General features: G+C 51.6%; 1 protein-coding gene across 5 annotated transcripts; it reads right to left on the reverse strand.

Annotated features, from left to right (window-relative positions):
- Nucleotides 1–5358: 5358 nt before the first annotated feature.
- GATA2 (GATA binding protein 2) lies at nucleotides 5359–24017 on the reverse strand. Of its 5 annotated transcripts, none has more exons than XM_075158928.1 (6): nucleotides 23912–24017; nucleotides 16208–16697; nucleotides 14884–15483; nucleotides 12017–12195; nucleotides 8860–8985; nucleotides 5359–8030 (listed from the first exon to the last, which is right to left on the reverse strand). In XM_075158928.1, the coding sequence occupies exons 2-6, from the start codon at nucleotides 16434–16436 to the stop codon at nucleotides 7731–7733; spliced, it is 1434 nt and encodes a 477-aa protein (XP_075015029.1). In that variant the 5' UTR covers nucleotides 16437–16697; nucleotides 23912–24017; the 3' UTR covers nucleotides 5359–7730. The 5 variants fall into 5 exon arrangements, with proteins under 5 accessions (XP_075015029.1, XP_075015030.1, XP_075015031.1 ...); XM_075158929.1 differs by lacking the exon at nucleotides 23912–24017 and adding an exon at nucleotides 18400–19961; XM_075158930.1 differs by lacking the exon at nucleotides 23912–24017 and adding an exon at nucleotides 17213–17676.
- Between the last annotated feature and the right edge of the window lie 799 nt (nucleotides 24018–24816).

Genomic DNA, 24816 nt, shown 5'->3' on the forward strand with positions numbered 1-24816 from the left:
TAATGGTTGCAATTCAGTAGTGAATAACATAAGCCTTAGATAAACAGCCGGTAAAATAATTTGGGATCTTTCCTAGTGGGGGGAAGCAGGCAAGTTATGCTACAAAAATAAATTATTATTCTCTCTGCCTAGGAAATGAAGTGTTCTCCTTTTCATCACCAAGTGGGCTGTTGCACAAAAACTCTTCCCGCCCTTGTGTGCTGGAAGCAGCCCGATGCCGTTTGCAGTACGCTCGTGCCATCTTCACCTTCATAGAAAGCAAGAGGCAGTTTTAGTTTGGATTCAGTTTCTCCTCCGACTCTTGTCCACTTCTCCATCCCATCCCCAATCTTAAAAACAACCCTCCCAAACTGCCCATCTACTATTCTGCACAGGCACAGACATCATCTACTTTCTTGAAGCAGCTGCAACGTGACTGCAAGAGAAGCAAAAGTTTCCCTAAACCACTCCCTCCTGCGAAACGCCGAGTGTCCGTTCGGTACACGCTGTGTCTGCCTGTGCTGGGGCAGGACTGAAAAGCACCGGGCCTTGGGTCTTGGCCTCCATCGGATGAACAATTTCCTGTTGAAGGTTACTCACTTCCTGTTTTCCGTATTTAGACAATCTGGGCCTATAGGGAGGCTTTGATTTGTTGTAAACTTCAGCTGGTTTAAACGTTAAGTCACGGGAGACCGAGGCGGGGGGAGGAGGGGAAAGGCCTGGAGACAAATTAGGGCTATTTAATACCGCGACTGTGTTCTCTGGCAGTTTTCTAGTGACCATTGGAGCATGTGAAAGGAAGGTCAGGGGCTGACAGCATGGGAGATGGAGAAAGGGCTGCTTCACAATGGGCTGGGGCTGGAGGCAGTGCGTGCATGCGTGTGCGTGTGCGTGGGGCGCTCTGTGTGCGCAGCAGTTGGGAGCAGCCGGTGATACACTCCAATGACTAATTTCTCCAATGTGTCATTTTTGCCACAGACAGCTGTACGGAGAGGCTAACGGCAGTGTAACAGCTCCACAGCGAAGGCAGGGAGGAGCCTCTAACCTAGAGAGGAGAGTGCTGTGCCCTTTCCTGGTGCCTATCCGTACACACTACGCACTGACATTTGTTCAAACTTGCCCAGAAGTCTATTAGACTGGAGCGAGTCAACACTTGTAGATAGCTGATAGGGCAGGTCATGTCTTTTTTATGCCTGTTTTGTGAGGGGAAACTGAGGCATGGAGTGCTGTAACTTTGCTTGTTATCAGAAAGTGAGTGTGTGAGGGATTGGGGTGAGTCCTGGCGCTAGTCAGGCAGTGGTCTGTCTCCTGAGACGTGCTTCATCATGAAGAACATCTTCCCTGTGTTGGCTGGAGTTATGCTTGGACAGAGAAAAATAGTACGCAGCCCAGAGTGCCTGTGGGCACATGAATGGTGTTGGTCTGTTCCTTTGTGTTCATCTAGTTCTCTTCTAACAGATTAACTCTCAAAACGGGGTGCTTTTACTTCCAAATTTTACAAGGGTCTACAAAAAAGAAAAGAAAAAAACCTAGTGGATGGGCTGAAATGCATCGGGAGATGGTAAATTGTTCTGAATTTTACAGCAAAATCCAGTAGGAATTTCCAGGGACGTCCTGATATCTAGCAGTACAACCCGCTACCAGAATGTCAATGTGGGCAGGTGGGAGTGAATGAAAGAATCAGAGATAAAAAATCACAACCAAAACAGCCAACATAATGCTCTTGTGTCCCAGGTAAAGAAATCTGCCATGTCCTCTCTACCTGACGGAGAGCAGGCAGGAGCAGAATCAAGCTCCGGAGGAAAATACAAGCACTGGGAAAGACTTTGGTGAAGCACTGAAGTGTTTAGGAGAAACAAGTGTCCATGTTCACGCTCTGGCATTGATAGGCCCAACTCCAAATGATTTACACATGCTTTTGACCCTCCTGAGCCAGAGCCAGAGCCAGTTTCCTCCAAATAACTCCCTGCAGCCCAGAGTGCAGAACCATAGCGAGAGGCACGGGAGCGGGATACAGGCAGGTTTTCTCCCTGGCATTGCTGGATAGGCTGGGTTAACATTGTACTTCCCCAATTCAGTTTTTATAGACCAAACAGTAGCAGTTCCCTCCCTCAGCGGTGTGTTGAAGCCTTTCACTGACGGAGGAGTTAGTTCTCTATTGTGTTACTACCTGCTGGATGTTTTTTCTGCTGTATCTCCTACCCTGTGATTGCGTTTTGCTCAGCCGAGCTTTTGGTGCTCAGCAATGCAACTGAGTTCTTACTGCAAATGCAGTGCAGTTCTTACTGCAGTCTCTCCCGTAAGTTTCCTCTGATGGGGCCCTCGACCTCCCAGCAGCACCTTGGTGCAATCTGAGCCCTGGATTTAGAACAAACTCTGGATCTGACAGGGGCACATCAGGCTGAATCAGAATTGACTGCAAAGCTGACACCATGGAGAATTGCACCCAAAGCTATTCAAGCAAATGGTGTTTCTGAGTCGGCACCAGGCTGAGGTTGATCTGTTAGATCCAGAGCAGCCTGGTTTGCACTCATATCACCACGCTTAAAGAACAGTCACTTAATCTCACTTAGAAATGTTTACTTGCGAGGACCAGATGGCCCAGGGAGTTGGGCTAAACAAAGCATTTTAATTCTAGGTCACGCATTCTAATCCAGTTCAGGTTGGTGATAAATGAACATATTCACCTGATAGCCACTTTTGGCTTCATTTTTGGTGATTTTTAGGCTGATTTCCAAGGGGAGATGTCTCACCACAAAATCTCCCTCTGTGCCCTGCCACAGTTGGTACTGATTTGACTGTCTCTGTGGAGAAGCCAAGGATCAAACGCTCCATGGCGCCAGACTGTTTTCTTTTGCAGCCTGCAGGTAAGGGGAAGTTGTCCTGTGTCTGGCTGTGTCATGCCTGCTCTGCGGATGGGCAGGATTTCAGTTTGCAAAGCCAGTCCAACCCCCTCCACCAACGTGAAATTCATTTAAAAAAATAGGGAAGTGTTTAATTGCAGTTGACATATAGGCACTCTCCACTATGAACTTTACACGCAATCACAGATAACAGTATCAAAATTAATGCCTGCTTCCCACTTGTCCTGCTATAAGCAATAAACGTTTGGCAAGTCAGTAAATAACAAAATTCTCATGTGGCCATCTACAGGTCACCAGGATACTTAAGAAGTTTGCGTTAATTATACCATGTTTGCCATCAAAGAGGGGATATTAACCCTTTTGAGCTGTTGCAGGAAAGCAGTGGAGTCATTTGGAAGTAAGTAAATGAAATCTCCTCGCTAAAAGTGCAACCTTTGCAAAATAATTAAAAAAAAGAGATGTTTATGGCAAAAACCTCACTAGACATCATGGAAAATACGGTACCTTTTCAGCTTTCCTTTTATTTATTTTGTATTTTGACATCAAACACTCCCTGTAACCTAATCTTCTTGGCTTTTGATGTGGCCGTGGAGACATGACAATTAAGCACGGCTTAAAACAATAATCCCAACAACAGGAACCAAAGGCAAGTAATGTCAGGGTTCCCCCCTCACAAAAAGCCTGTCCCCCAGCATTTGGTGGTAGTGAAAGGACCGTAAATCCCAGTTTGTTGCCTTGATATCTGCTCTGTGCTTACACTTTACGTTGAACTTTACACACTTGCTCCATTTCCATTCCCTGCTGTTTGTTTTTCTTCCGCTATGCAAAATGTCTGGAGACAAACACGATACACACGTTGCAGAGAGATGGTTTGATCTTTCACAGATTAGTGCCACCTGACAAACATGGGATTATTTGTTATCTGTGTTGCAGGAACCGCTGAAGACCCCGCTCAGGAGAGGCACGCTCCTCCGGGTGCCAGGGGGCTGCAGCACCCCTCCCGACAAACTGATGGATTATGGCCCTGATTCTGCAAGCGAATCAGACCGACCTGGAGAAATGCCTGCAGAGAGACAACACCAAGGTAAGCCCTCATCAAAGTGTAATGTGCAACCAAAGCAAATAGCTTGATTATTCTGAATTATTTTAAAGTGATGTTGTTAGTTCTCCCGTTCTCTCCTCGTCTCAGCTATTCAAATATGGAGGGAGAGTGGCTGAGTTTACTTATAACCCTGTTTTAAACCTGTCTGAAAACGAACATGTTTCTTTTTAAATGAAGCTTGCACGGTATGCTATAAACTGCTTTTTTTTTTTTTTTTTTTTAATGGGTGTTTGCACTAAGCCTCGCTAAACAAGTTAGAGAGATGATTAACTCATCTGAAATGATGCGGGAAGGCCTCGTCCCAGTTGCGTGTGCTTTCTTCAGCACATCTAGAGCTGCTGCGACTCCTCGTCATTCACGAGCAGGGCTTGCAAACAGGGCGGGGGAGGAGGCTGCACGGCTAAAGAGCAGGACTGATAGAAAGGGCTGGAATTTGCACACACACGCTGAAAAAGGAACTCGGGTTATTTTTTTCTTAATGAGTAAGGAGTTATCCCCAAGTTGGTTTCCACAGAAGTGAGACGCAACTCCCAGGAGGTCAAAGGAGGAAACCCAAAGTTCATTAGCAGTTTTCTTGAAAATATTGTTTTAGTAGCAGCAGTACTCACCCCTACACATGGCGGGGGGACTTTGCAAGACTTTGCTTCACTTTGTAAGTCCTGAAGGAGTTCCTGGTGTGGGTCACACTTGACTGTGTGATGAAAGCAGCCACAAAGTTTTGGCCGTGTGAGAGCTGCCTGGTAAGCAACTCTTCTCCATCCTCACGTGCCAGCCCGCGTGCGCACTCCCCTGCACCCACGGCTGCACCCCTTGTATCCAGGACAGCCGCTCTGGGCTGGCCATCCCCCCTTGCTCCCTTCACGCCACTGATGACCCCAAATGGTAAGAAACAGGTTTCCAGGTTGACGGTGTTGCCTGTTACAGCAGTGAAGAACCTACAGAGAACTTTGCCCGGTCTAATATAGGCACTGCCTTGAAACCCATTAGGCAGCTGGCTGTTTTTCTGTGTTTACAGTGCTTTTAAAACTTGTTTCTAATTGAAAAGTATTTCTCCAAACACTTTAAGAAAAGAACCCAAAAAACAACAAAAAAAAAGCCCAGAGAAACCACAGTTCATCATCTGCAATGTGGCTGCTGCCTTAGATTTTAAACTGATTTAGAAACTCTAGCACACTTAACTGCATGACCTTGTCACCCCAAAACAACATCGGAGAATAAGCTTTTGTACCTGTGCTTTTTATACTAAATCATTCGCCAAATACTTTTTTTGTCCTACCCTGGTAGCTTTTTGAAATATCAATAGACCGCTCTGCATAAAGTTTAAGCTAATAATTCTACTGGCAACAATGACGACGATAATTTTTCCTCTCTCCCTATTAAAAGCAGCAGTTATGACATGAAGCTGGGCACAGATACTTTGACAAAAAAGGTATTTTATTATTCTTAGCAATATTCACCTTGAAGGAATATGAGGAAAGCATACACTTTTTACAGACAATATATAAACATGTTGTACATAATTAACAATAACTTAGTTCACTAATCCAAAAATAAGCAAAATAAAAAAAATTAAAATAAAAACAGAAAATACTGCAGAATTTTTTTATGCTGATACAAGTACAAAATAATTTAAATCTCGACTGCCGTTGTCTATGCTGCAGTGACTGACAATATATTGCACTTTGTCAACTGTATCAGTAATCCCTGTCTTCCACCCACACCCCTTCCCCGCCCCCCGCCCAAATCCTACAGAAATTTGAGTTGGGTACAAATAACGTACAACTGTACCATTGTGAAAGGTAAAAAGTAGAAAGGACCCAATTTTTTACCTCAGTAGATTAAAAATTCTTATTTCTCGCAACCAATTTAGTTTCCCATTTATTTCCACTTCTTTACAAAGTGCACCTATATGCCTACACAGACCAGAAAAAGGAGGAAAGCAGGATTTTCATAGCTGCTTGGTTCTTAATCCATTATCAAATATTTGAATCACATGTTTAGAAAAAAAAATTACCGTACATCTATTTTTATTTGTTTCCTTGTGTTTTTTTTCTTTAAAGCAGGACTTTTGCAGTAAAGATATAATTGGCTTGATCCAAAAAAAAGAAAAACCCCAACAACAAAAAAGTTAAAAATTAGAAAAAAAAAAAAAAAAAGCTTGTCACAGAGTTAAGCTTACGTGGTTTACATTATCAAACCCCTCTGTTCATTGGGGCATTTTCATCAGAAGTATAGCTAAATATGTACATTGTATGTTATACTGGAGCTTGTGTTCACGAGAGGCATCAGATCATAACAATCAATAGAATACACTTCACATTGGCAATAGCTTTGTTTTCGGTCATTTACGTACAATATGGTTTTATAATGGGAGATTTAAATTTTTTCTTTTTTTTTGTTTTGTTTTTTTTTTTTTTTCATATAAAATACGCTACGGAAAACGGACGTTCCCCTTAGAACGATGCTTTCCCTCGTCTCATTAGCTGTCGCTGTGTCTGGGATTTGACGGATGCGTGAAGCTCAAACTGATTGTCTCTCTCTTTCCCCTCTCCAGTGATCTCAACCTCATTTCTGCCCTTCCTCCCTGTGAAGTCTACCGGGGCCTGGATGCCCGAGACAGCACACGCGCTGGCTGGCTGCGTGTGGACGTGGTGGCCACACTGCCATAAGTTTACCCAAGCAGCTAATCTGCATTTTTAAGCGACAGCTGCCAACACAACAGAACAAAATGCTTCAACCTCTAAAGTCTGCGAGTTGGATGTTTTTACGCTCTGTGATGGTTTTTGCTGTGCTAGAAGTTAGCTGCGACACAGTTTAGTAAATGCCTGTATCTCACCCCTTGCTAGTGCAGGATTGCCTTCCCCGAGAGTTTTTTCCCAACAGTTTGTCTGATCTAGCTATCTGTTTTGAGGAATAATACGGTAGCTGAGAGGGGGGCTGTTTTTTTTTAAATAAATCTTTCCTGTTAGGGAAAAGAATGAAGAAATTGTGTCAAAATTATCACCATCTTGGGCACATTAAAATCCCGTATTACGGCTACATTTTTGCTTTGTGTCCCCCCTAGTCTTTTCCCCCTTCCTAGTACATATTTTGGTATGGAAGATAGACGGAGCTAATCCAAGGGGGCTGCTGAATGTGTTCCCCCCTCTCCCCATTGCTTTGAAGGCAGGTTTTCTTACAGGGTAGCCATGGCAAACAACAGCACAAAAACATGCAATCAGAGGGGTTGAGGCTTTTTGTGGAAAACAAGAACAAAATAAATATGACTTTGTGTCTGATTTCATTTTAAAAATTACGTTTTTATAAAGATGTCCTTTTCTTTTTTTAATTTTTTTTCCTTTTTTCCCCATCCCAAACAAAGTCCGCGATAGAAATCCAGCATGTCTGGCTTCCAGTGAGCTGATTCCATCCTGGGAGGCTGCTTATATCTCTTTACAATATTCACAGTAATAACAAAGAGAGAAAGGAAAGCCAGTTCCAAGCCTTTTCCTTCAGCTTCTGCCACCTTTTGCTTCCTGCTGGACCATTAAGTATCAAACAGGTGAGTTCTTTTTCCTTATACCTGAGGGGGCAAAGTGCATTACAGGCACCACTACACGTTTCTGCAGAAGACCCATCATTTGCAAGGTTTTAGTCCAGCATTAAGAGTTAAACCACACGGGAGCAAAGATCCCCTTTTGCCATTCCCTACATTCTCCTCTTGGCAGGACATTTTCTTACTTGGTGTCGTCTTAGGCAAAGCCCCATGTTCTTAATCTCTGGGTGGGTCTCTTGGTCATCAGGTTTTATCCCATGGCTGTAACCATGCTGGATGGGTGCGGATGTCCAAATGAGATGCTGGAAGATGGGTGGATGGGGGTAGGTGTTGGTAGGATGTGTCCAGAGTGGCTGAAAGGTGGCAAATGCCCCATGGGCGCCATGTGACTAGCAAGGGCAGCAGCGCTGAAGGGAGATGATTTCTCCTGCATGCACTTGGACAGTTCCTCAAAACACTCGGAGCCTTTCTTGCTTTTCTTTGATTTGTTGGACATTTTCCTATTCCTGGTCTGAATTCCTTCCTTTTTCATGGTCAGAGGCCTGTTCACCTGCAAGAAATGAGAAAATCAGGCTCATGCAGACAAAATGACCTTATTGTGCAAAAATGAAAATATTTGGACAGCCCCCATGTGTTTTTCCTGGATGGAGACCTTTTTCTGGCCAAAAAAAATGGTGTTTCTCTCTGCAGAACTTGTTTATATTGATTTGTTTAATAAAACCACACACAAAAAAAACCCTAGACATGAAAAACAAATTGAACTGAATTTGGCAGCTGATGACTCTCTTTCCCGTAGGCTTACCCTCAGTCCTCATTAATTTCCTAACAGAAGAGATCAAACTAGGAGGCACACATTGACCCAAATTCAAGTCCTAAGACATGAGCAATCTTGTACCAGTAACCTCTGTTACTTACAGTTTAAATAACGTTCCAACATGTCAAGTTATTCCTGCTTAGGATTAATTTCTTTTAAAAAAATATAAAACAAAACCTTGGATATAATGATTTTTAAACAAAATCAAAATGAAAATGCCCCATCGGGCTTAGTTTTTGCACAGAGCCCATTCCAAATGTCCTCTGTGTTTCTGGAGGGAAACAGCACACAAAACACACTTACTTAAAACAAAGTGTGGTAGCTCTATTTTGCCTGATTTGCCCAAGCGTTAGAAGCCAAGCTAATACATTGTAATGTCACTGAACTTAGCATCACTATGCCGACAAAGAATGGCTGTCACTTCCCAGGGGAACCTTAGAGACGGGGGAAGAAATAAAACAAAAACCAAAACCCTGAAACCAATAAAAGCCTAGTGTGCACCATGCAGTTAAGACATCAATCCCAGCTAGGCAAGCAACGACACATGAGATGAGTAAATACTCACATTGTGCAATTTATAGTAGAGTCCGCAGGCATTACAAACTGGGTCCCCGTTTGCATTACGTCGCCATAAGGTCGTGGTGGTTGTCTGACAGTTGGCACAACAAGTCCCTGCTCTCCTAGCCGCTGACTAACCAAAAGAAAGAGAAAATTAAAAATGTATCAGCAGGAGGAGGAGATCATGAGAAAGGTCAAGTTGGACTCAATATTTAGGTTGGGTAGAACTAGTTACTAAGATTTCACAGAGCATCAGGGCTGAAGGAAAGCTCCTGTCAGTTTTACATTTTGTGGCTGTTAGGTTTTTGTTTAAATTCAAGTATTCTCCTATGCGGAAAGCAGCTTCAAGCCCTGTGGCACCATGTGTGCAGGGGATGTAGAGAGAAACAAAACATCTCTAACTCCACAAACAAAAATTTTAGAGGGGAAAACTACACCTGATTTGTTCAGGTTTTCCCTTTGTAGGATTCCAGAATGCATCATGAAAATGCATTTGCCTTTTTTTTTTTTTTTTTAAATGACCGATTTAGTTTGTGCCAGTGTTGGGACTGGGTTTGAAAAGAGGGAATGATCTTAAAGAATGTGATTTTTACCCCTACTCTGGCCCTTTAAAGATGGACACAAAAGAAAACCAACCGCATTACTTAACTGGGTGCAGTATTTATCAGAGCCATCACTGAAAATTCAGTTTCCATTTACAAGTGAAAGGCAGAAAACAAAACCGGCTCCAACTTTCTTTAAATATTTAGCAAACCAAATTTCATGCCTTGCAGCAATGATTCCGCTGACCCGTCTGCCGCCTCTGTCCCTGCTCAGTTCCTTGGCTGACAAGCCCTCAAACAACTGTCTTAAAAAAAAAAAAAAAGGCAAAAAAAAAAACCAAAACCCCCAAAATCCACCACCCTTTCTAAAACTATCGTTCTGCTAAAACCAAGGTGGAGGGAAAGAAAAATGCCCAAACATTCACCCACCTCCCAAAACAAGAACAGGAAAAGTAGAACAGCAGGCAGCCAGTAATTTCTGGATGGACCCTTGTTTAGCAGACCCCACAATAATACATTCTTTGTGCAAGCATGCTATCATATAAAGTGTTATGGATGGATCAATTGCACCCCGTATTTTGGAAAATAATTTTGTATTAGAAAGCTTCAGCCCTGCCTCTGGAAGTGATCAAAATACAGTCCGTTTTGTGCAATTGGATTAATGCTGAGGACTCAATATTTTCTTAAATTAGCAGAGTTTACATTCTAATGCACATCAATTGTGGTAATTTCCCTGGGGCCTTGCTCCCTGGATATTTTTGCAGTTAGCCGCTGAGAGCCATAGGGTGAAGCAGCAGCGAAGCTCATGTTAATGTGCAGGGCATCTCCGTGAGCAGCGAGCAGAGTCACGGAGAGGTGGGTTTCCCAGACGAGAACTTTGTGTGCTTCCCTGCCTGCTGGCTCCGCTGGGGAGCTGGTGCCGCTCAAAGCACAGACTGACCCGGCTCGCAAAAGAGGAGCACCGGGTTCTGTTCTCACTTGTTCCTGATTTACACCATGGCCCTCTGTAACTTTCCCAAAGCTGATGGACGGCTCAGCAGCTTAAGGCAAGAATCAGGCCCTGGGAGACTCATATATTTCAGTCCCTTACTTGCCTGTGAGAACAGGCCAAAGGCAGAAAGAGGGGGTACCCCCTACTGCAAGTACACTCATGCAACCCAAACACAATTAATGCCAGACTTCCAAACGCTGACATTATTAATATGATCACTTTGCTATTGCATGTCAGATGAACAAATTCCCAAAGATGGCCATCTCCTCTCCCCCGCAAACAAGCAAACTACAGTGGAAAAAGGGGCAATAAACAAAGCTGTAAATCAATTAAACCAAAACAAAACATTAAAACAACTAAACTAAAAGAAAACCTCTCTAGTGCCCCCCGAACCCCTCTCAGTGAGCTAAGTATAACAGTCTCCCAACATACTGGAAGGTGGAGACCTGTGTTTGCATATTTGAGATGGCTTACTGATATTCAGCTATGCTGCTTAACTCTATGGCCTGTCCCATTCAGACTGGAGAGCACTTGAGCCTGAGAGACGATAATGTTACACTGTTGTCTTAACATTTTTCTATATGTCAGTCACTTTAGAAGGCAAGTGATTAAGAAGCTTGCATAGTTGAAATTCTGACTCACTACAGAAATCTTCTGTATCCCATCCCAGTGTTAGAGCAGTAATGCCAATTTTCTGCTCTCCAAGCCTCATTGAAATGTGCCCACTAATAGCTAAGAGACTTAGGCACCATAAATCACAAAGCTCCAAAAAATATATTTATTATTCTTAGCATTTTACGCATTATTTGTGGAGTAGAGTGTATTAGAAATTTCAAAACAGCAAGCATGACTGGCAAGGCTTGCCTATAGAAACTCTCTAAAGCTTTTAGAGTCAGGAAACAGATACACAAAGTTTCCTTATCTTTAACGTACAGATATCCGGATAGGAAACTACTACCAGGAGCTTAGAAAGGACATTTTTTTTAAATCACTCAAATGAAAATACAAAGTATAGGTGACTCCATGGAAAAATAATAGGACTTTTTTTTTTTAAACAGTAGGGGATTGTCTGGGGAGGGAACCAATATTAATATTGCCAGAGAATATAAGAGTGAAAATTACTTCATGGCTTTTATACAAATAATTATTAAGTAGGGAGCAGTAGCTTTGACTCATCTGATTTGTTTGGCTTTTTGGAGCTGGAACTTTTTTTTAGTACACGGTGGAGGACATTCACACTCATAACCCTTTCGCTCCCACTATGCGCCCAAAATGTCCCAAGAGGCCAAATAAATGAGGAATTAAATTAAAAGCTGTCATCCGAGGATAAGCGGGGAGACGGATACACGATATCCCGCATGTATTGTGAGCGGCAGGGAGGCTCGGGACAGAGGCGCGCTCGGCAGGCTGCGGCGGCGCGGTGGTCTGTGCCGGGGATGCCGGGGCTGGGGGTGGCGGGGGAGAGATCTGCCCTGAGGCACGGCAGTGACCTCGACGTGACTGACCCCCATGTACAGTACAGCTCGGCTCCGCGCAGGGGCTGAGCAGGGATGAGACACATTCGACTTGTGCCTGCGTGTGGTCCCTTTGCCTAATTTATCCCCAAACCCAGGAGAAACAGAGACACCTACCAGCCTTCGTTTAGGTTTAATGAGAGGTCGGTTTTGACCATTCATTTTGTGGTAGAGCCCGCAGGCGTTACACAGGTAATGCCCAGTGCCGTCTCTTCTCCAGAGAGGGGTGGCAGTTGCTCCACAGTTCACACACTCTCTGCCTTCTAAATGGAAACACGAAGAAACCGGATTTCTTTCTTTAAAAACAAATTCACAAAAGCTTTTTGCATTGTCCTTTAGGCGTTTTCCAGAAGTCAAAACAGTGTGTTAATTCAAGCACAATCAGACAGCAGTGACATCTACAGCACATGCAGCAAGGAGCTCAGTGTTTCAAGAATGCCCAGACTCCAGCGAGTATTTTATGTCATGATCAGAAATAGGCAGCTCTCTCTGCAAGGTGAGAAAGAGTGACACTCTTATTGTGTCAGATGGAAGTTATCGTTTCAGTAACGAGAACTCCCTTAATCTGCGCTGGGCACCGCTCCCCTCCTGTATCTATTGCACTCCAATGGTTAGATCCTGTGTTCTCCTGCCACAAACACACACGTACACATGTACACAGACACACAGACCTGCAAACACACAACATGTTAAAGAGAGAGTCAAAGGAAGAGGTTTTCTAGAATTAAATCCAAGCAAAAAGACCTCCCATTCTGTGCTTTCTTTTTTGTTGCAAATGCTACGGGATGAGAAAGTAAAGCCGAGCAGATTGGGAATGGGTACAGAATGCCAAAGGCTCGGTTATTATTTTTGTTCTAAAGGCAGAAAAACGCTGTTAACGCTGATCTTTGAGAAAGTTCAGTTTCAGCAAGCACTCTGGAGATTACTGTAAAAAACAGGCTTTCAGTTCTTTTCCATTTCTGTGATTTTTTGGCAATACAGTTTGGATTTGGTAGGGAGCAGTTTACCTTATTACTGCTTCATTATTAGTTTTAGTAGCACAACGTGGGAAACACGGCATTGTAGAATGGCTGTATTAAAACCCAGCATGTAACTCCTAGATATCTGTTTCGGCCTCAGAAAGCTCTCTGCTAAAAGTTCATTTGCCTCTGACGGTTCGAGGGCAGGTCTGCTTAATATAGAAATCTCTCTTAATATAGTTTATGCAAATCCTATAGTATTTAACTGGAGAGGAAATTCTTTTTGCTAATAACTGAAGCAGGCCACGTTGAGTTCAGCGGGGCTTGTGTCTCCTTTAATCTAGGGAGTGGGTGGCTTTTAAACAACACAGTCTACAGTGAAAAATGAGGGGAGCTCTGCGGCACTGCATTTGTAGCTTTTGTCCCTCCTAGGGCAGGAAGCTGCAGGAGTCGTTGTGTCGTGAGTCTTAGTTTTCCTACAAAAACACTGAGTGGTCACGAACTTTCCCCAGTTCCTTGCACAGGGGGCTCCCTTACAGAAAAAAAAAAACCACCACAAAACAAAACAAAAAAGCTCCTTACTTCCCCCATCTAATAAAATCATCGGCAGCTACAGGACAAAAATTAAAAAGCTACTCGAGATCCCTCTATCTTCACAGAAGTGGGTCTTGAATCTCTTTCCAAACTCGGGAGGCTCGGGCTGCTAATTACTACTCTCTGCACTACTAAAAAAATACATATACATAGTAGCAACTGCATTTAAATAATGGTAGAGGGAGAGTGTCTTTTTCCGCTCAGACGAGCCATTTGAAACAGAGCTGATGAGCTTGTAAAATAGCTGATATTTTTGTTGCAAAGTTCGTAAGAGATCACATTTCTAAATTATTGTCTACTTTAAAAATGAATGCCTGTGGTGTATTCATAAGCATAGATGCACAATGATACATAAGAATACACACACAAAAGCATACATAGCCATTTATTTTTAAAGGGCTATCTAAATTCAGTCCCAATATACCGTATTTCATTTCCTTCCATGGCTGAGGATGTTAAAGCAGGAAGGTTAGTAGAATTACAAAAATTGTCTAGTTGTACAACTTCTGTGATTTCGAAGTGGGATCAAAACTTCGTCCATCACCTAATTTGCCGATTTAGGACTACACTTTTAGGAAGAAATGCAAGGAAGGGTTGCGGGCACGGGAAAGGTCTGCAGTCAATCTTTGGAAGCAGAGATATGTCTGGTTCAGGGGGAAGAAAAAAAAAAAAGGAGTATTTTCTAGTTAAAGTTAGGCTGGAGTAAGTTAGCGATGACTGGACACCTCAGTCTTTCGCACTGGTATGTAAACTATATTTGAACTTTTGCTCCTGTAAAACCTGAAGGAAATAAGGCCCTCTGCGATTTGAAGCGGACTGGCCGGGTAAGTTTCGCTTTCATCCTGCGCTGGGGCCTCGGTTCGTGTTAATGAAGAGACGTGGAAATCATCGAGGGAGAAATACCCATCGCTAGAACGTCCCCACGTGTAATCCGTGGGAGGTTTTACTGACTTGGGGGAGCAGGGTCGGGCCTGAGCCCCTCGGGTGGCTGAGGCCAGCTTTTCTCCGAGGGAAACTTTTTTTTCCTCCTATAAATCCCTCTCCTATAAATCCCTAGCTCGATCTGCCAGCTCACACTGCACGGGTCCCCGTGTCCCTCGGCCCCGTCCGAGGGCCCCGGGGCCGGTGCCCGGTGGCTCAGCGGCCGCTATGGATGTGTTGGCACCCACAGAAGCCTGCTGCAAGCTCCATCTCCGGTTTAAAAACCCAGAAAAGCGGGACCAAGCAGTCACCTGCCCCTCTGTCCCGAAGAGGGCCGACACAAGCACCCAGCCTCGCAGCAGCCTGCAGCCTCACCCCCAAACAGCCAGCGAAGCCACCCACGACAGGCAAGCACCCCCCGGCAGCACGGCCCTCACCTCGGTCCCTCCACCCCGGGGATACAGCCGGTGCGGTACGGGGACGGGGCGGGCCACGGGGTGCAACGCTTACCCGAACAGGACCTGGCCTTGCTTCGCGGCTTGGGGGTGAAGCTGGACGCGGGGCCCCCCAGGAAGCTGCCGGGATGGAAGAGGCTGCTGCTGTAGTCGTGGGCGGCCGGCACGTAGGAGGGGTAGGTGGGGATGGGGTGGTGGGTGGAGGGCTGGGCCCCCATGCTGGTGAGGCTGCTTCTGAGCGGGCTGGCGCTCTCCATCTTCATCCCCTCCGACAGCGACACTTGGTACTTGATGCTGTCTTTGTCCTCCTGCCGGGCCCCAGCGGAGGACGAAGGGGAGGCAGCGCTGGTGGAGTTGGGGTCCGGGGACACTTCCTTGGGAGGGGTCGGGGGGAAGCCGAAGAGGTGGGAGCCGGAGTGCGAGGCCGGGGTGAGCGAAGACACGGAGGCGGTGCTGGACGTGCTGCTGCCTGGGTACACCGAGATGGCCCCGGGCGCTCCGGCCGCCGAGGGGTGCAGGGGTGCCTTGGTGAAGGGGTTGACGGTCCAGGGGTTGTGGTGATGGGCAGACAGTGCCGCCTTGCTGCTGTCCAGCCAAGGGATCCCGGGGCTGTGGATAAGATGAGGCCGGCACATTTGACTCCCGGTCAGGCGGGCTGTAGGAACACAAGACGTTTGGGATCAGCGTGGGGCAGCTCAGCCCGGAAAGTCCCCCAGCTCCCGGCCCGGGCAGCTCCCCAGCCTGCGGGCAGCCGGAGGGGAGCCGGGCACGGGGAGAGATTTCACAACCCGGAGAAGAGCAGCCAGGCTGGCGCGACAACCCCTTTGCCCTATCCCCTCCGAGGGAGGGAACAGCCAGCCCAGCGAGAAAGAGCAGCAGGAGGGGGACCCAGCCACCCGGGGCAGGAGCAGGGGCACCCCCTTTCCGCCCACCCCACCCCTGGGAATGAGCAGCAAACCCCTTTCTGCTCCGTCTTCCGAGCTGCTGCAACACGCTCTCTTCGGCTCCTAAAAACACCCCCAAATAAAATCCATCGCCGGTTCGAATCGGTTTGTATTTTGCATCCGGGAAGTAGCCGTGTCTGAGAAGTTTTAGCCTGTGCGCACACTATTTCCCCTTCCTCTCTCACCTCCCCCCTTTCTTTCCCTCCCCTCCGCCCGTCCTCGGTTATCTCTAGGGTTAAAATCCACCCGTGCCTCCCTTTCTATCCTGTTTTCTTAGATCTCCTTTCCCCCCGGCTCCGACACACCGAAGCGGCCCCCGAGTGAAACTCCTCGCCTCCACGTAGGACACCCGCACGGAGGGGCCCGGGCAGCGCGGGTGGAGGCGGGCGGGGAAGGGGCCGGGGGGGCAAAGGAGGGCAGCGGGTGCTGATTTACCGTGTGCCTGGCTGTAGGACACCCTGGCCCGGGCATGGGCGGAATTGGCGTAGTAGGGGTTGCCCTGGGAGTCCAGGTGGTTGAAGAAGACGTCGACTTCATCCGGAGGTAGGAGCTGCGCTGGTTCCATGTAGTTGTGAGCCAGTCCGGGATGGTGGCTCTCGGGGTGCTGCCCGTTGAGCACGGCGTGGTGGGCCATCCAGCGAGGCTGGTCCGTGGCCACCTCCATGGCCTCGGGCCTCCCCTCCCACCCACCCCCGGACCAGGAGCGAGCGGCGCTCGGTGGGGGGGGGGGATGGGTGCTGCTCGGGGGGTGGCTTTTGGCGCTGCTGGTGGGCTTTAGGAGATGGGGTGGCTTTTCTTAAAGAGAAACCCGTCGGGTGACTGGAGTGCGCCCTCGGAGGGGTGGGGGAGGACCCCCGAAGTCAGCGTGTTCCTCTGTCAGCGGGCGGGCGGCGGAGGCAGGTCCGGGGAAGCGCCGGGGCAGCACCTGTAGGGAGAGACGGGCGGGTTAGCGGCTCGGCAGCCCCGGGGTGCTCTGCCCGCCGGGCCGGCTCTTGCCCGGGTGGTTTTCCCAGCGGTAAATGGATGGGGAGGGGGAAGCGGAGCCCCTCCCCCCTTCCAAAAAAATCTTCTCCCCCAAAGTCCTCGCCTTGCGCCCTCCCTGCTCATTGCCCCACAAAATAAACAGAGATCCCATTTCAAACTCTTTACCAAAAAAAAAAAAAAAAAAAAAGGCAAAAAGCTTCCTTTTTTTTCCCCCCGCTCTCGCTACAAACGTCAACAGGAGTTTTTCCAGCTGGCTTCAAAAGCGGGGTAAAAAAGGAAGAACGGCAGATCTAATATAGCGTAGTTCTAGCAAGAACTCCGAGTGACACAAAAGGAAAAGGAGGGGAGAAAGAGGGAGGGGGGAGAGAAGGAGAAGAGGGGGGAGAAGGGTGTTTAGCGAAAGCAACGAGTGCGCCCTGGCAGCGGCGCGGCGGCCCCCCCGCGCCCCACACTTACCCGGCGCGGGAGGCAGGGTGCCTCCGCGGGGTGGGTGGTGATGGATGCCTGCTCGGAGGATGCGAGTGCCGCAAAGAGGGGGAGAAGGGAGGGGGCAAAGGAAAAAAAAAACAGAAAAAAAAAATAAAAGACGAGAGGGGGGGAAAGCAGAGCGAGCGCGGGAGGAGCAGAGGAGGCTGGATGGAGGGTGTTACTCAGATGGCAAAGCCGCTGCTCTGGCCGGCTCGGTCCCATCCCCGCGCATCCTATATGAGCGCTGGCGCCAGCTGGCCGCGGCGCCGCAGACGGGCCGGGGCGCGCAGGGCCGGCGGCCGGGCCAGCCAATCCCGCCGCCCCACACCGCCCCCAACCGCACCCCCGGCCCCAAACGGAGCCGACCCGGGGGGGGGGAGCGCGGCGCAGACCCCCTCCTCCGCCCCCCTTCCCCCGCCCGCAGCATCCTCGCCCGGCAGCGCCGTGGGGGCTTTCCCCGCCCGGGCGCTGCACGCCCCTGCGGGGCGGGGACGGCAAAATAGGGGGGTCCCGCCGGGGTGTGCGGGGATGCGGGGGGGGGCCGGGGCGGGCGAGTGAGGACGGAGTGCGGGAAAGGGTCGGCGGTGGGGCCGGCTCCGTCGGGTGCTGCCCGGCCGCGGAGCCGCGGCTCCCAGCGCCGCCGCCGGGATGCCCGGGCCTGGGGGTCTGGAAGTCGGCACCGGGGAGATAAATATGCTAAAATCCCCTAAATCAGGCACAGCAGCGCGAAGCCGGGAGCGGGACAAACCCCAGCGTGCTCGTTCCCATCACGTTAGTTTGAAATAACTGTCTGAATCGGAAAAAAGAAAATATTTTAAAACAAATAAATGCGAGGCGCCGCGCTGGCCCCGGGGACCGGCAGGGCGAGGAGGGCCCGGGCCGCGGGGCCGCTCCGGCCGGCGCTAACCTCCGCGCCGGGCAGGCTGCGGGGCAGGGACGGATCCTGCCCGGCTCCCCGGCCTGCTGGGCTCGGGCCGGGCCCGGGCCGGGGTTTGCTGGCGGCTGCGGCAGCAAACGGCCAGGCCCGGGGAGCCGAGGCGGGCCGGGGCAGAAGGGCACCTGGGGACCGGCTACAGCCTCCCCGATGGGGCTACCGCGCCGCAACCCCGTTTTTTAACCTTCTCCCTTTTTTTTTTTTTTAAACCCCCCCCCCCATTTTTAATATTTGCAATTACTTGTGTGCTTTGGGCCGGGGAGGAGAGGCGCAGCCCGAATCAACAGGCGTTTTCTGCGGAGTTTGCGGGCAGCTCGGCAGCAGCCGGGGCGCGGGTCGGGCTCTGCCACCCCCGAAGGTGCTGCGGGAAAACTCGTCCGCTTTTGGGGCGGAAAATAATAATAATGGGAAAGTCACGACCAACCCCCCAGAGCGCGGCCGGGCGCTGCTGCAGGTCCTGTTTCCCAGGCGCTCCCCTTCCATTCCTCAGCCGCTGCTTTCGGGGGAAAAGGGAAACGCTCGTCGCAATCCCTTAAACCTCCGACCCGGACACAGGGCAAGGAAACCCGGGAGCGGGGCAGGGGGTGGTGGAGAGCGGCCCCTCCGCCCGCCGGGCAGCGGCCGTGGCTCCAGCCCGACGGTGCGGCCGGGGCAGGGGGCGCGAGAGCCGGTCGGTGCCGTGCGGGCCGTGCCGGGCCCCGCCGGGGGGATGCCGGCGGGGGGAGCGGGGCGGCCCTGAGGATGCTGCTGCTGCTGCTGCTGCCCCGAGGGCCGCCCCCCCGGCGGGCAGCGCTGGGGGCTGGGAGCCGGAGCCGGCCTCCCCCGGCCCGGCCGCCCCAGTCACTACGACGCCGGGGCTCTGACGTCACCCGCCACTGCCAAATTCGCCAGGAAATGAACTTTTTTTTTTTTAAATAATAACAATAATAATAATAATGATGACGGTAATAATAATAAAACTCCCTTTCCTCGCTGCGGAGCCCGTCTGTCCGGAACGACACGGGGCTCCCTCCCTAACTGTTCCCCCACCACTACCCCTTGTCCCCCCCCAAACCTTCCCCCAGGGGATTCCCAGCGCAGCCCCCCGGGGGGGACCCGCAGCGCAGCCCTGCGGGGCGGGGAAGTGAGGGCCGGTCTGGGGGCGCCGGAGGCTGGGGTAGGGGGAGCCGGCGTTGCTCCCCCCGCCCCGCATCCTTTCCTCTGCCGGCCTCCTGCACCCAAAACCCGGGTTGTCCCGCTGCCCCCCGGTCCCCTGCCCTCGGGGCTGCGCGGCGGCACCGGGACCGCGGCGCCCCTCGCTCCCTCCTGCCGCCGGGGGGGTCGCAAGCGGCGGGCCGGGCGGCAGCTCCTCCATCGGCCGCCGGGCGTGGAAGGGGTGGTGGAGCTGGCTTCTCCCGGGACGGGCTGGTTGGGCCGGGCAGGCCGGGGACAGGCGCTGGGCCGGGCTTGGTGGGAGAGGGGCCGGGGCTCGGGAGAGCAAGTGCCCCCCGCGCTGCGGAGCTGCCTGCCCGCGGCGGAGCGTGCCCGGGCGCCTCAGGCCGGAGGTGCCAGGAAGGAAAGGGAAACAAAGCAAAAAAAAAAAAAAAAAAAAGAAAAGAAAAGAAAAAGGAAAGTTAAAAGGCAGAGAGAGAACCAAGGGAGCTTTCTAAAAATCCGGCTTCTCCCTCCGAAGCGATTTTCTTTCTACATGCACCAAAAATCCCCACCAAAACCATCCAAATATCCCCCCAAAACGGATTTTTTTTTTTTTTTGAAAGAAGGGTGAGTATAAAATAAACGCGGGCGTTTGCAGGTATGTTACCCCGCGCCTCGCTCTACCCACAGCCCGGAGACTGCCGGGGCGAGCCGTGCCCGGGGGGGTCCGTCCCGCTGCAGCAGAGCGGCGGTCAGCCGGGATCGCCCCGGCCCCGGCTCCCAGCCGGCGGCGAAAGGCAGCGCCTCGCTACGCCCTTATTAATATGGATGTTTTAATTATTGCCCGCCTGCCATCAGCATGGGGCCGCGATATTTTTTTTTTGGGGGGGGGGAATGGGGTGGGCTGTTTGTTTTAGGCAGGTGATAAAATCGCAGTTAACGAGCTGATAATTCGTTCGTGTTTGTTTTAAAAGACAAATTGTAAAGATTAATCAGGCGGCTTGATTTATGGCGAGGCAGACCCCGGCGCTGCCCGGCCAGGGCTCCCTGAAGCCCCGCTCTCGGGTTACCCGGGGGCCGGCAGGCGAAGCAAAACAAAAGGGGCGATCGGGCAGCGACTCCGGCCGCGCTGCCTCGGGCCGGACCCCCGCCCCGGCGCCCGCCCCCCCTCCGGTCGGGGGGTCCGGCTGCCCCCTCCCTGCCGCAGGGGTGCTGGCACCGCGGCCGGCGCCTCTCCTCGCCCCCAGCTCCCGCGTTTTGTCGCCCCCCCCACCCTTCCATTAAGATCCTTTGCAAAATAAATGACCCCTCCAGCAGGGATGAACGATTTCTGCTGAGGGAGCGGTTTAATTCCCGTGGCTGAGCTGGGAGATTTCCTAGCCAGCCAGCTCGCAGGATTTTACTTTTTTTTTTTTTTAATTTTATTTTATTTTATTTTATTCCCGCCGCGTCCCGTCCCCGCTGCTTGCGTTTAGCGAACCGGCTGCCTGCTCCCTCCCGGCCGCTAAATGCCCCGGCGGCACGGCGGGGGTTTTTAATTGAATTAATTCACCCACCGGGAACATCAGCAGCCCGCGCTGGCTGCTGGAGGCGAGCAGCTTAGCTCCGCTCCGCAGCCCGCTTCACACGGCTGGTTAAGCAGCTCTCCCCTCAATTTTCTGCCAAGCCTCCGGGGAGAGGGTCCGCCCGCCGTCGGCCGGGCCCGGGACGCGCCCTGCTCCCTCGCCCCGCTCCCTGCAACCCCCCGTTTGCCTTCTTTTCTCCCCTTCCCCCCCCCCCCTTTTTTCCCCCCGACACAACGGGCTCCGTTTTATTAACTTTATTTTGTTATTGCCGTTGCGATTTTTTTTCTTTTTTAATAAGGGAGCTTTCCCAGATCTGCAAGCACAACTGGTTATTTTGATTTGATTGACAAGTGATGTCATATCATTAAGGGAGGGGGGAGACGACAACATGTTTTAGCAACAGTCAGTAGCGCCATGTGATGGAGTTGACACCTATGCCCGGGCAGAGGCGAAGGCAGAAAACAAATATCCCCGGCCGTGCACACAGACTATTTATTTACACGCCCGGAGTGGGGTTTCTTCCTCTTTTTTTTTTTTTTTTTCCTGATCCTGGGTGCTTGGACCTGGGAAAAAGTGTACCTGGGCAAACGGGGCTAGGCTGGGTGGGCCCCGCAGCCCCCGGGGCACTTTCCTCCAGGCATCCCCCTTGCCGGGGTGCCCCCGGCGGCCTCCCCCAGGGGCCACGCTCCCTCCCGCCGCCCAGTGAACGGAGACCCGGGGGTCGAGACCTCCAAGAGCGGCCGTGCAGCAACCCCCCCCTCCCGGCCCCACTCCGCCCCGAAGTGCAACCGCAACGGCGGCCGCAAGCAGGGAGGGCAGGAAAAACTCCGTGAAAAGAAAGAAAAAGAGGGAGAGAAGCGCCGGTACCGGCGGGCGGTGTGCGAGCCCCGGGGCGGGCCGGGAGGGACGGCGGCGGACTGTGGGCGTACCGCCCCGACCCCCCCGCCCCGCTGGGGGCCGCGGCAGGTAGAGGGCCAGCCGGCCGGTGCGAGCGGCTCCCGCCCGCCCGCCGCCCGCAGGTAGGAGCCCCGCGCCCCCCCGGGCGGCCAGCACCGGCCGCGGCGAGCAGCCCCCCCGCGCCTCTGGTTTATTTCCTTGGGTGTGATTTTCTGGGGAGGGGAAGTTCTTGCTTTCTGCCTGTTTTTCGGTGTTTTCCTCCCTCTGGTCTTGTCTCCGCATTGCTTTTCTTCTCCCCCGGCCCCCCCCGTCCTGCCTTACTAGCACGTATTAATGGCTGCTAATAGGGTTATAAAATGACACAGTTACCTCTTAACCACAAGACCCTATTTAAGCTGCATTAAAAAAAAAAAAAAAAAAAAAGAGAGACGGCTTGGGGAATAAATCACGGAATACTTAATCTTTTTTTTTTCTGTTGTAAATACTGTAGGAGCCTCGTCGCTATTCCCCCATCCCGCAGACGATTTCTGCGGGGTATGTCCCCCACCGTGGGAACCCTCGGTCCCAGCCTCCCTCCCGGCCCGCTCCCGCACACGCGTTCACCTGCGCTTTGTCCGCAATTTGCCCGGTCCCCGCCGTCCCCCGCACACCCCCGCAGCCCCACGGCTCGCTCGGCTGCAAATAGAGGGGAGGAAAAGCCTCAAGTCGACCCCAGCCTGCCCACAAAAACGTCTTTTGTGCAAGTTCCCAAGAAAAACGCGTGCGGGGGGGTTGGTTTGCACACGCACAGCTTTGTCCAGAAAAAGGTATAAACATTTTTTTCAGGCACTGCCAGGAAAGATTTCGTTCGCAGGAGCTCGCTTTAATTTTATATTTTTTTTTTCTTGCAAGGTTATTTCGGGCGCAGCTGTTGCAGGAGGGAGGAAAGAGGCCGATCCCGCAGGTTTGATTTGTTTCTCCGCAGGCAAAACTTCACTGGGGAGGGACCGAGCCCGGGACGGGGAGCGGGACTCGTCTCACGCCCGGCACCGGCAGCGGCCCGGCCGCCGGCGCAGCCCGCGGCTGCCTTTCCCCTGCGAGCCGCGGGGCTTGAACCAGACCGGGGTTTAGAATTCCGAGAAAAAAAAAAAAATTGCGTTTAATAAAGATGCTCCGTGCTCTGGGGGAGAACAATCCCCGCGACCGAAACCCGCACCCCCCTTAGTGAAATCGCTTTTCTTATTGAAATCGCCTCAAATCCAGGCAGGCTCCACTCCCGGTCGCTTCTATTTTTTTTTTTTTTTTTCTTGCCTTCCAGCCTCAGCACCCCAAAGCAAAAGGAGGATAAAGAGGGGAACTTTGCACATACAACAACAAAAAAAAAAAAAAAAAAAAAAAAGGAGAGGGGGGTGAAAGAGCCCGCGGAGAGGAGCGGCCCGGTCCCCGATGTGGCTGGGTAATTTTAAATCATGCAAAGCCCCGTAAAGCTGCCGCACGGGACTGGGACGGGGAGGACTCCCCGGCAGGCAGGTGCAGGGGGAGCGGGGCCGGGCCCTGCCGGCTTTCGGGGGCAGAACAAACCCTCGCATCTTTTTTTTTTTTTTAATGCCCAAATCTGCCAACAATGGGAGCGAGGAGATAGGATGTGGCTGCTGGGAGGGGGCGCGGGGCTCTGCACACCCTGTCTCCGGGAAGTGTCTGCCTGGCCGCCCTGGGTGAAATGCAACTTTCCAAGATGGAGATTTAAATAATTACCCTGGTGACAATGGGAAAAAAAACCAAAACTCTCAAACCAAAACGCGGCCCGGCGGCCCCGCTCCCCGCAGGGTGTCGGTGCGGGGAGCGCACCGGGTGCCGCCCCAGCCGCCGGGCCGAGCCGCTGAGCCCCCGCGGTGCCTCCGAGCCGGCGGGCGCTGCAGCGGACTCAGCCCGGCCCGGCAGCGCCGGCCCCGGCCGGTCGGGCGGAGGCGGCCCGAGGGGGTCCGGGCGTGCCGGGGGCATTTTTTCGTTCTTTAGATAACCCCGCCAGGTTTGTCCCCAGGGTAAACTGCCCCGAGCGATGCGCTCTAGCAGCGGGACCCGCACCCCGGTGCGCTGCGGCGGCGGAGCCGCGGTGCCGGTTCGGCAGTCCCCGGGCAGCGCAGAGCCGCGCAGAGCCGCGCAGCCGCATCCCCTTACCTTGCCTTTCGCCCGTCCTCGTTTTTCTTTCAGTTTTCCGCCCGGTGCTTGGAAAGCGCCGGTTCGCCTCCTCCGCGGGGCTGCTCCGCGGGCTGGGGAGGGGGTGCCGGCCGCAGGGAGCCTCCCCCGCCTGCCCGCGCCGGGAGCGGCGGCTCTGCCGCGGGCGGTGGGTGCACGCAGCCCGGCGGAGGGGCTGCCCGAGGTGCGCGCTGCTTAAAACTGGCAGCAGTTTTCGAGCTGAGCCCTTTTTTTTTTTCCCTTCCCTCCTTCCCCCCTTCCCTTCCTCCCTCCCTCCCTCTTTTCCTCTCTCCCTTCTTTCCCTCCCCTTCTCTCTCTCACTCTCCTGCATTCGAGGATGGCACAGCGAGCCACTGTGTATTTATGTACATAATAAGGCAGCTCGTCCCCTCCACTTCATTTGCATCATTACAATATCTGTACAAGCACATCACATTGTCTGTTGCTTGCACCTTTTGTTACGGTTGCTGTCACAGTCTACGCGACTTGACTTTCATATTTTAAATGAATTGATATTATACCAACAACACACACTCACATCCCAGGCGCTGGGAAACCGGGCTCCCGCGCGCTGGGCGCCGCCGCCCCAGCCTCTCCCGAGCCGCTCGCTTCTTCCACCGGATCCCAAGGAAGGTGGGGTGGGGGGAGCCGTTTTATAGGATCAATTATTCGTATAAATTATTCCTATTCGTATTAATTTTGTTTCCACTCCCTAGTGAAGGGAATGTTTTGGGGGTTTTGGATTATTACATTTTTTGGCATTGGCCAGCCTGGTTTTTGTATAACCTCGTGTTTCTTTCCCCCCTTTCCCTTCCCAAACTCAGTCTTTCGGGCCATGCACCTGCACTTAAGAGAGGCAGCAGAGAAGCTGGAAGAGACGCAAGCAA

This window comes from Calonectris borealis, chromosome 10 (genome assembly GCF_964195595.1).
Source record: "Calonectris borealis chromosome 10, bCalBor7.hap1.2, whole genome shotgun sequence".
In the NCBI taxonomy this organism is placed as follows: Eukaryota; Metazoa; Chordata; class Aves; order Procellariiformes; family Procellariidae; genus Calonectris; species Calonectris borealis.

What these genes read in the sequence shown, in the direction of transcription:
- GATA2 (XM_075158928.1), bottom strand. Translation starts at nt 16,436, where the DNA reads ATGGAGGTGGCCACGGACCAGCCTCGCTGGATGGCCCACCACGCCGTG. An exon ending in GTCCTACAGCCAGGCACACG is followed by an intron (nt 15,484 to 16,207) that starts GTAAATCAGCAC and finishes GTGTTCCTACAG; the next exon opens with CCCGCCTGACCGGGAGTCAA. An exon ending in TTAAACCTAAACGAAGGCTG is followed by an intron (nt 8,986 to 12,016) that starts GTAGGTGTCTCT and finishes TCTTTTGGTTAG; the next exon opens with TCAGCGGCTAGGAGAGCAGG.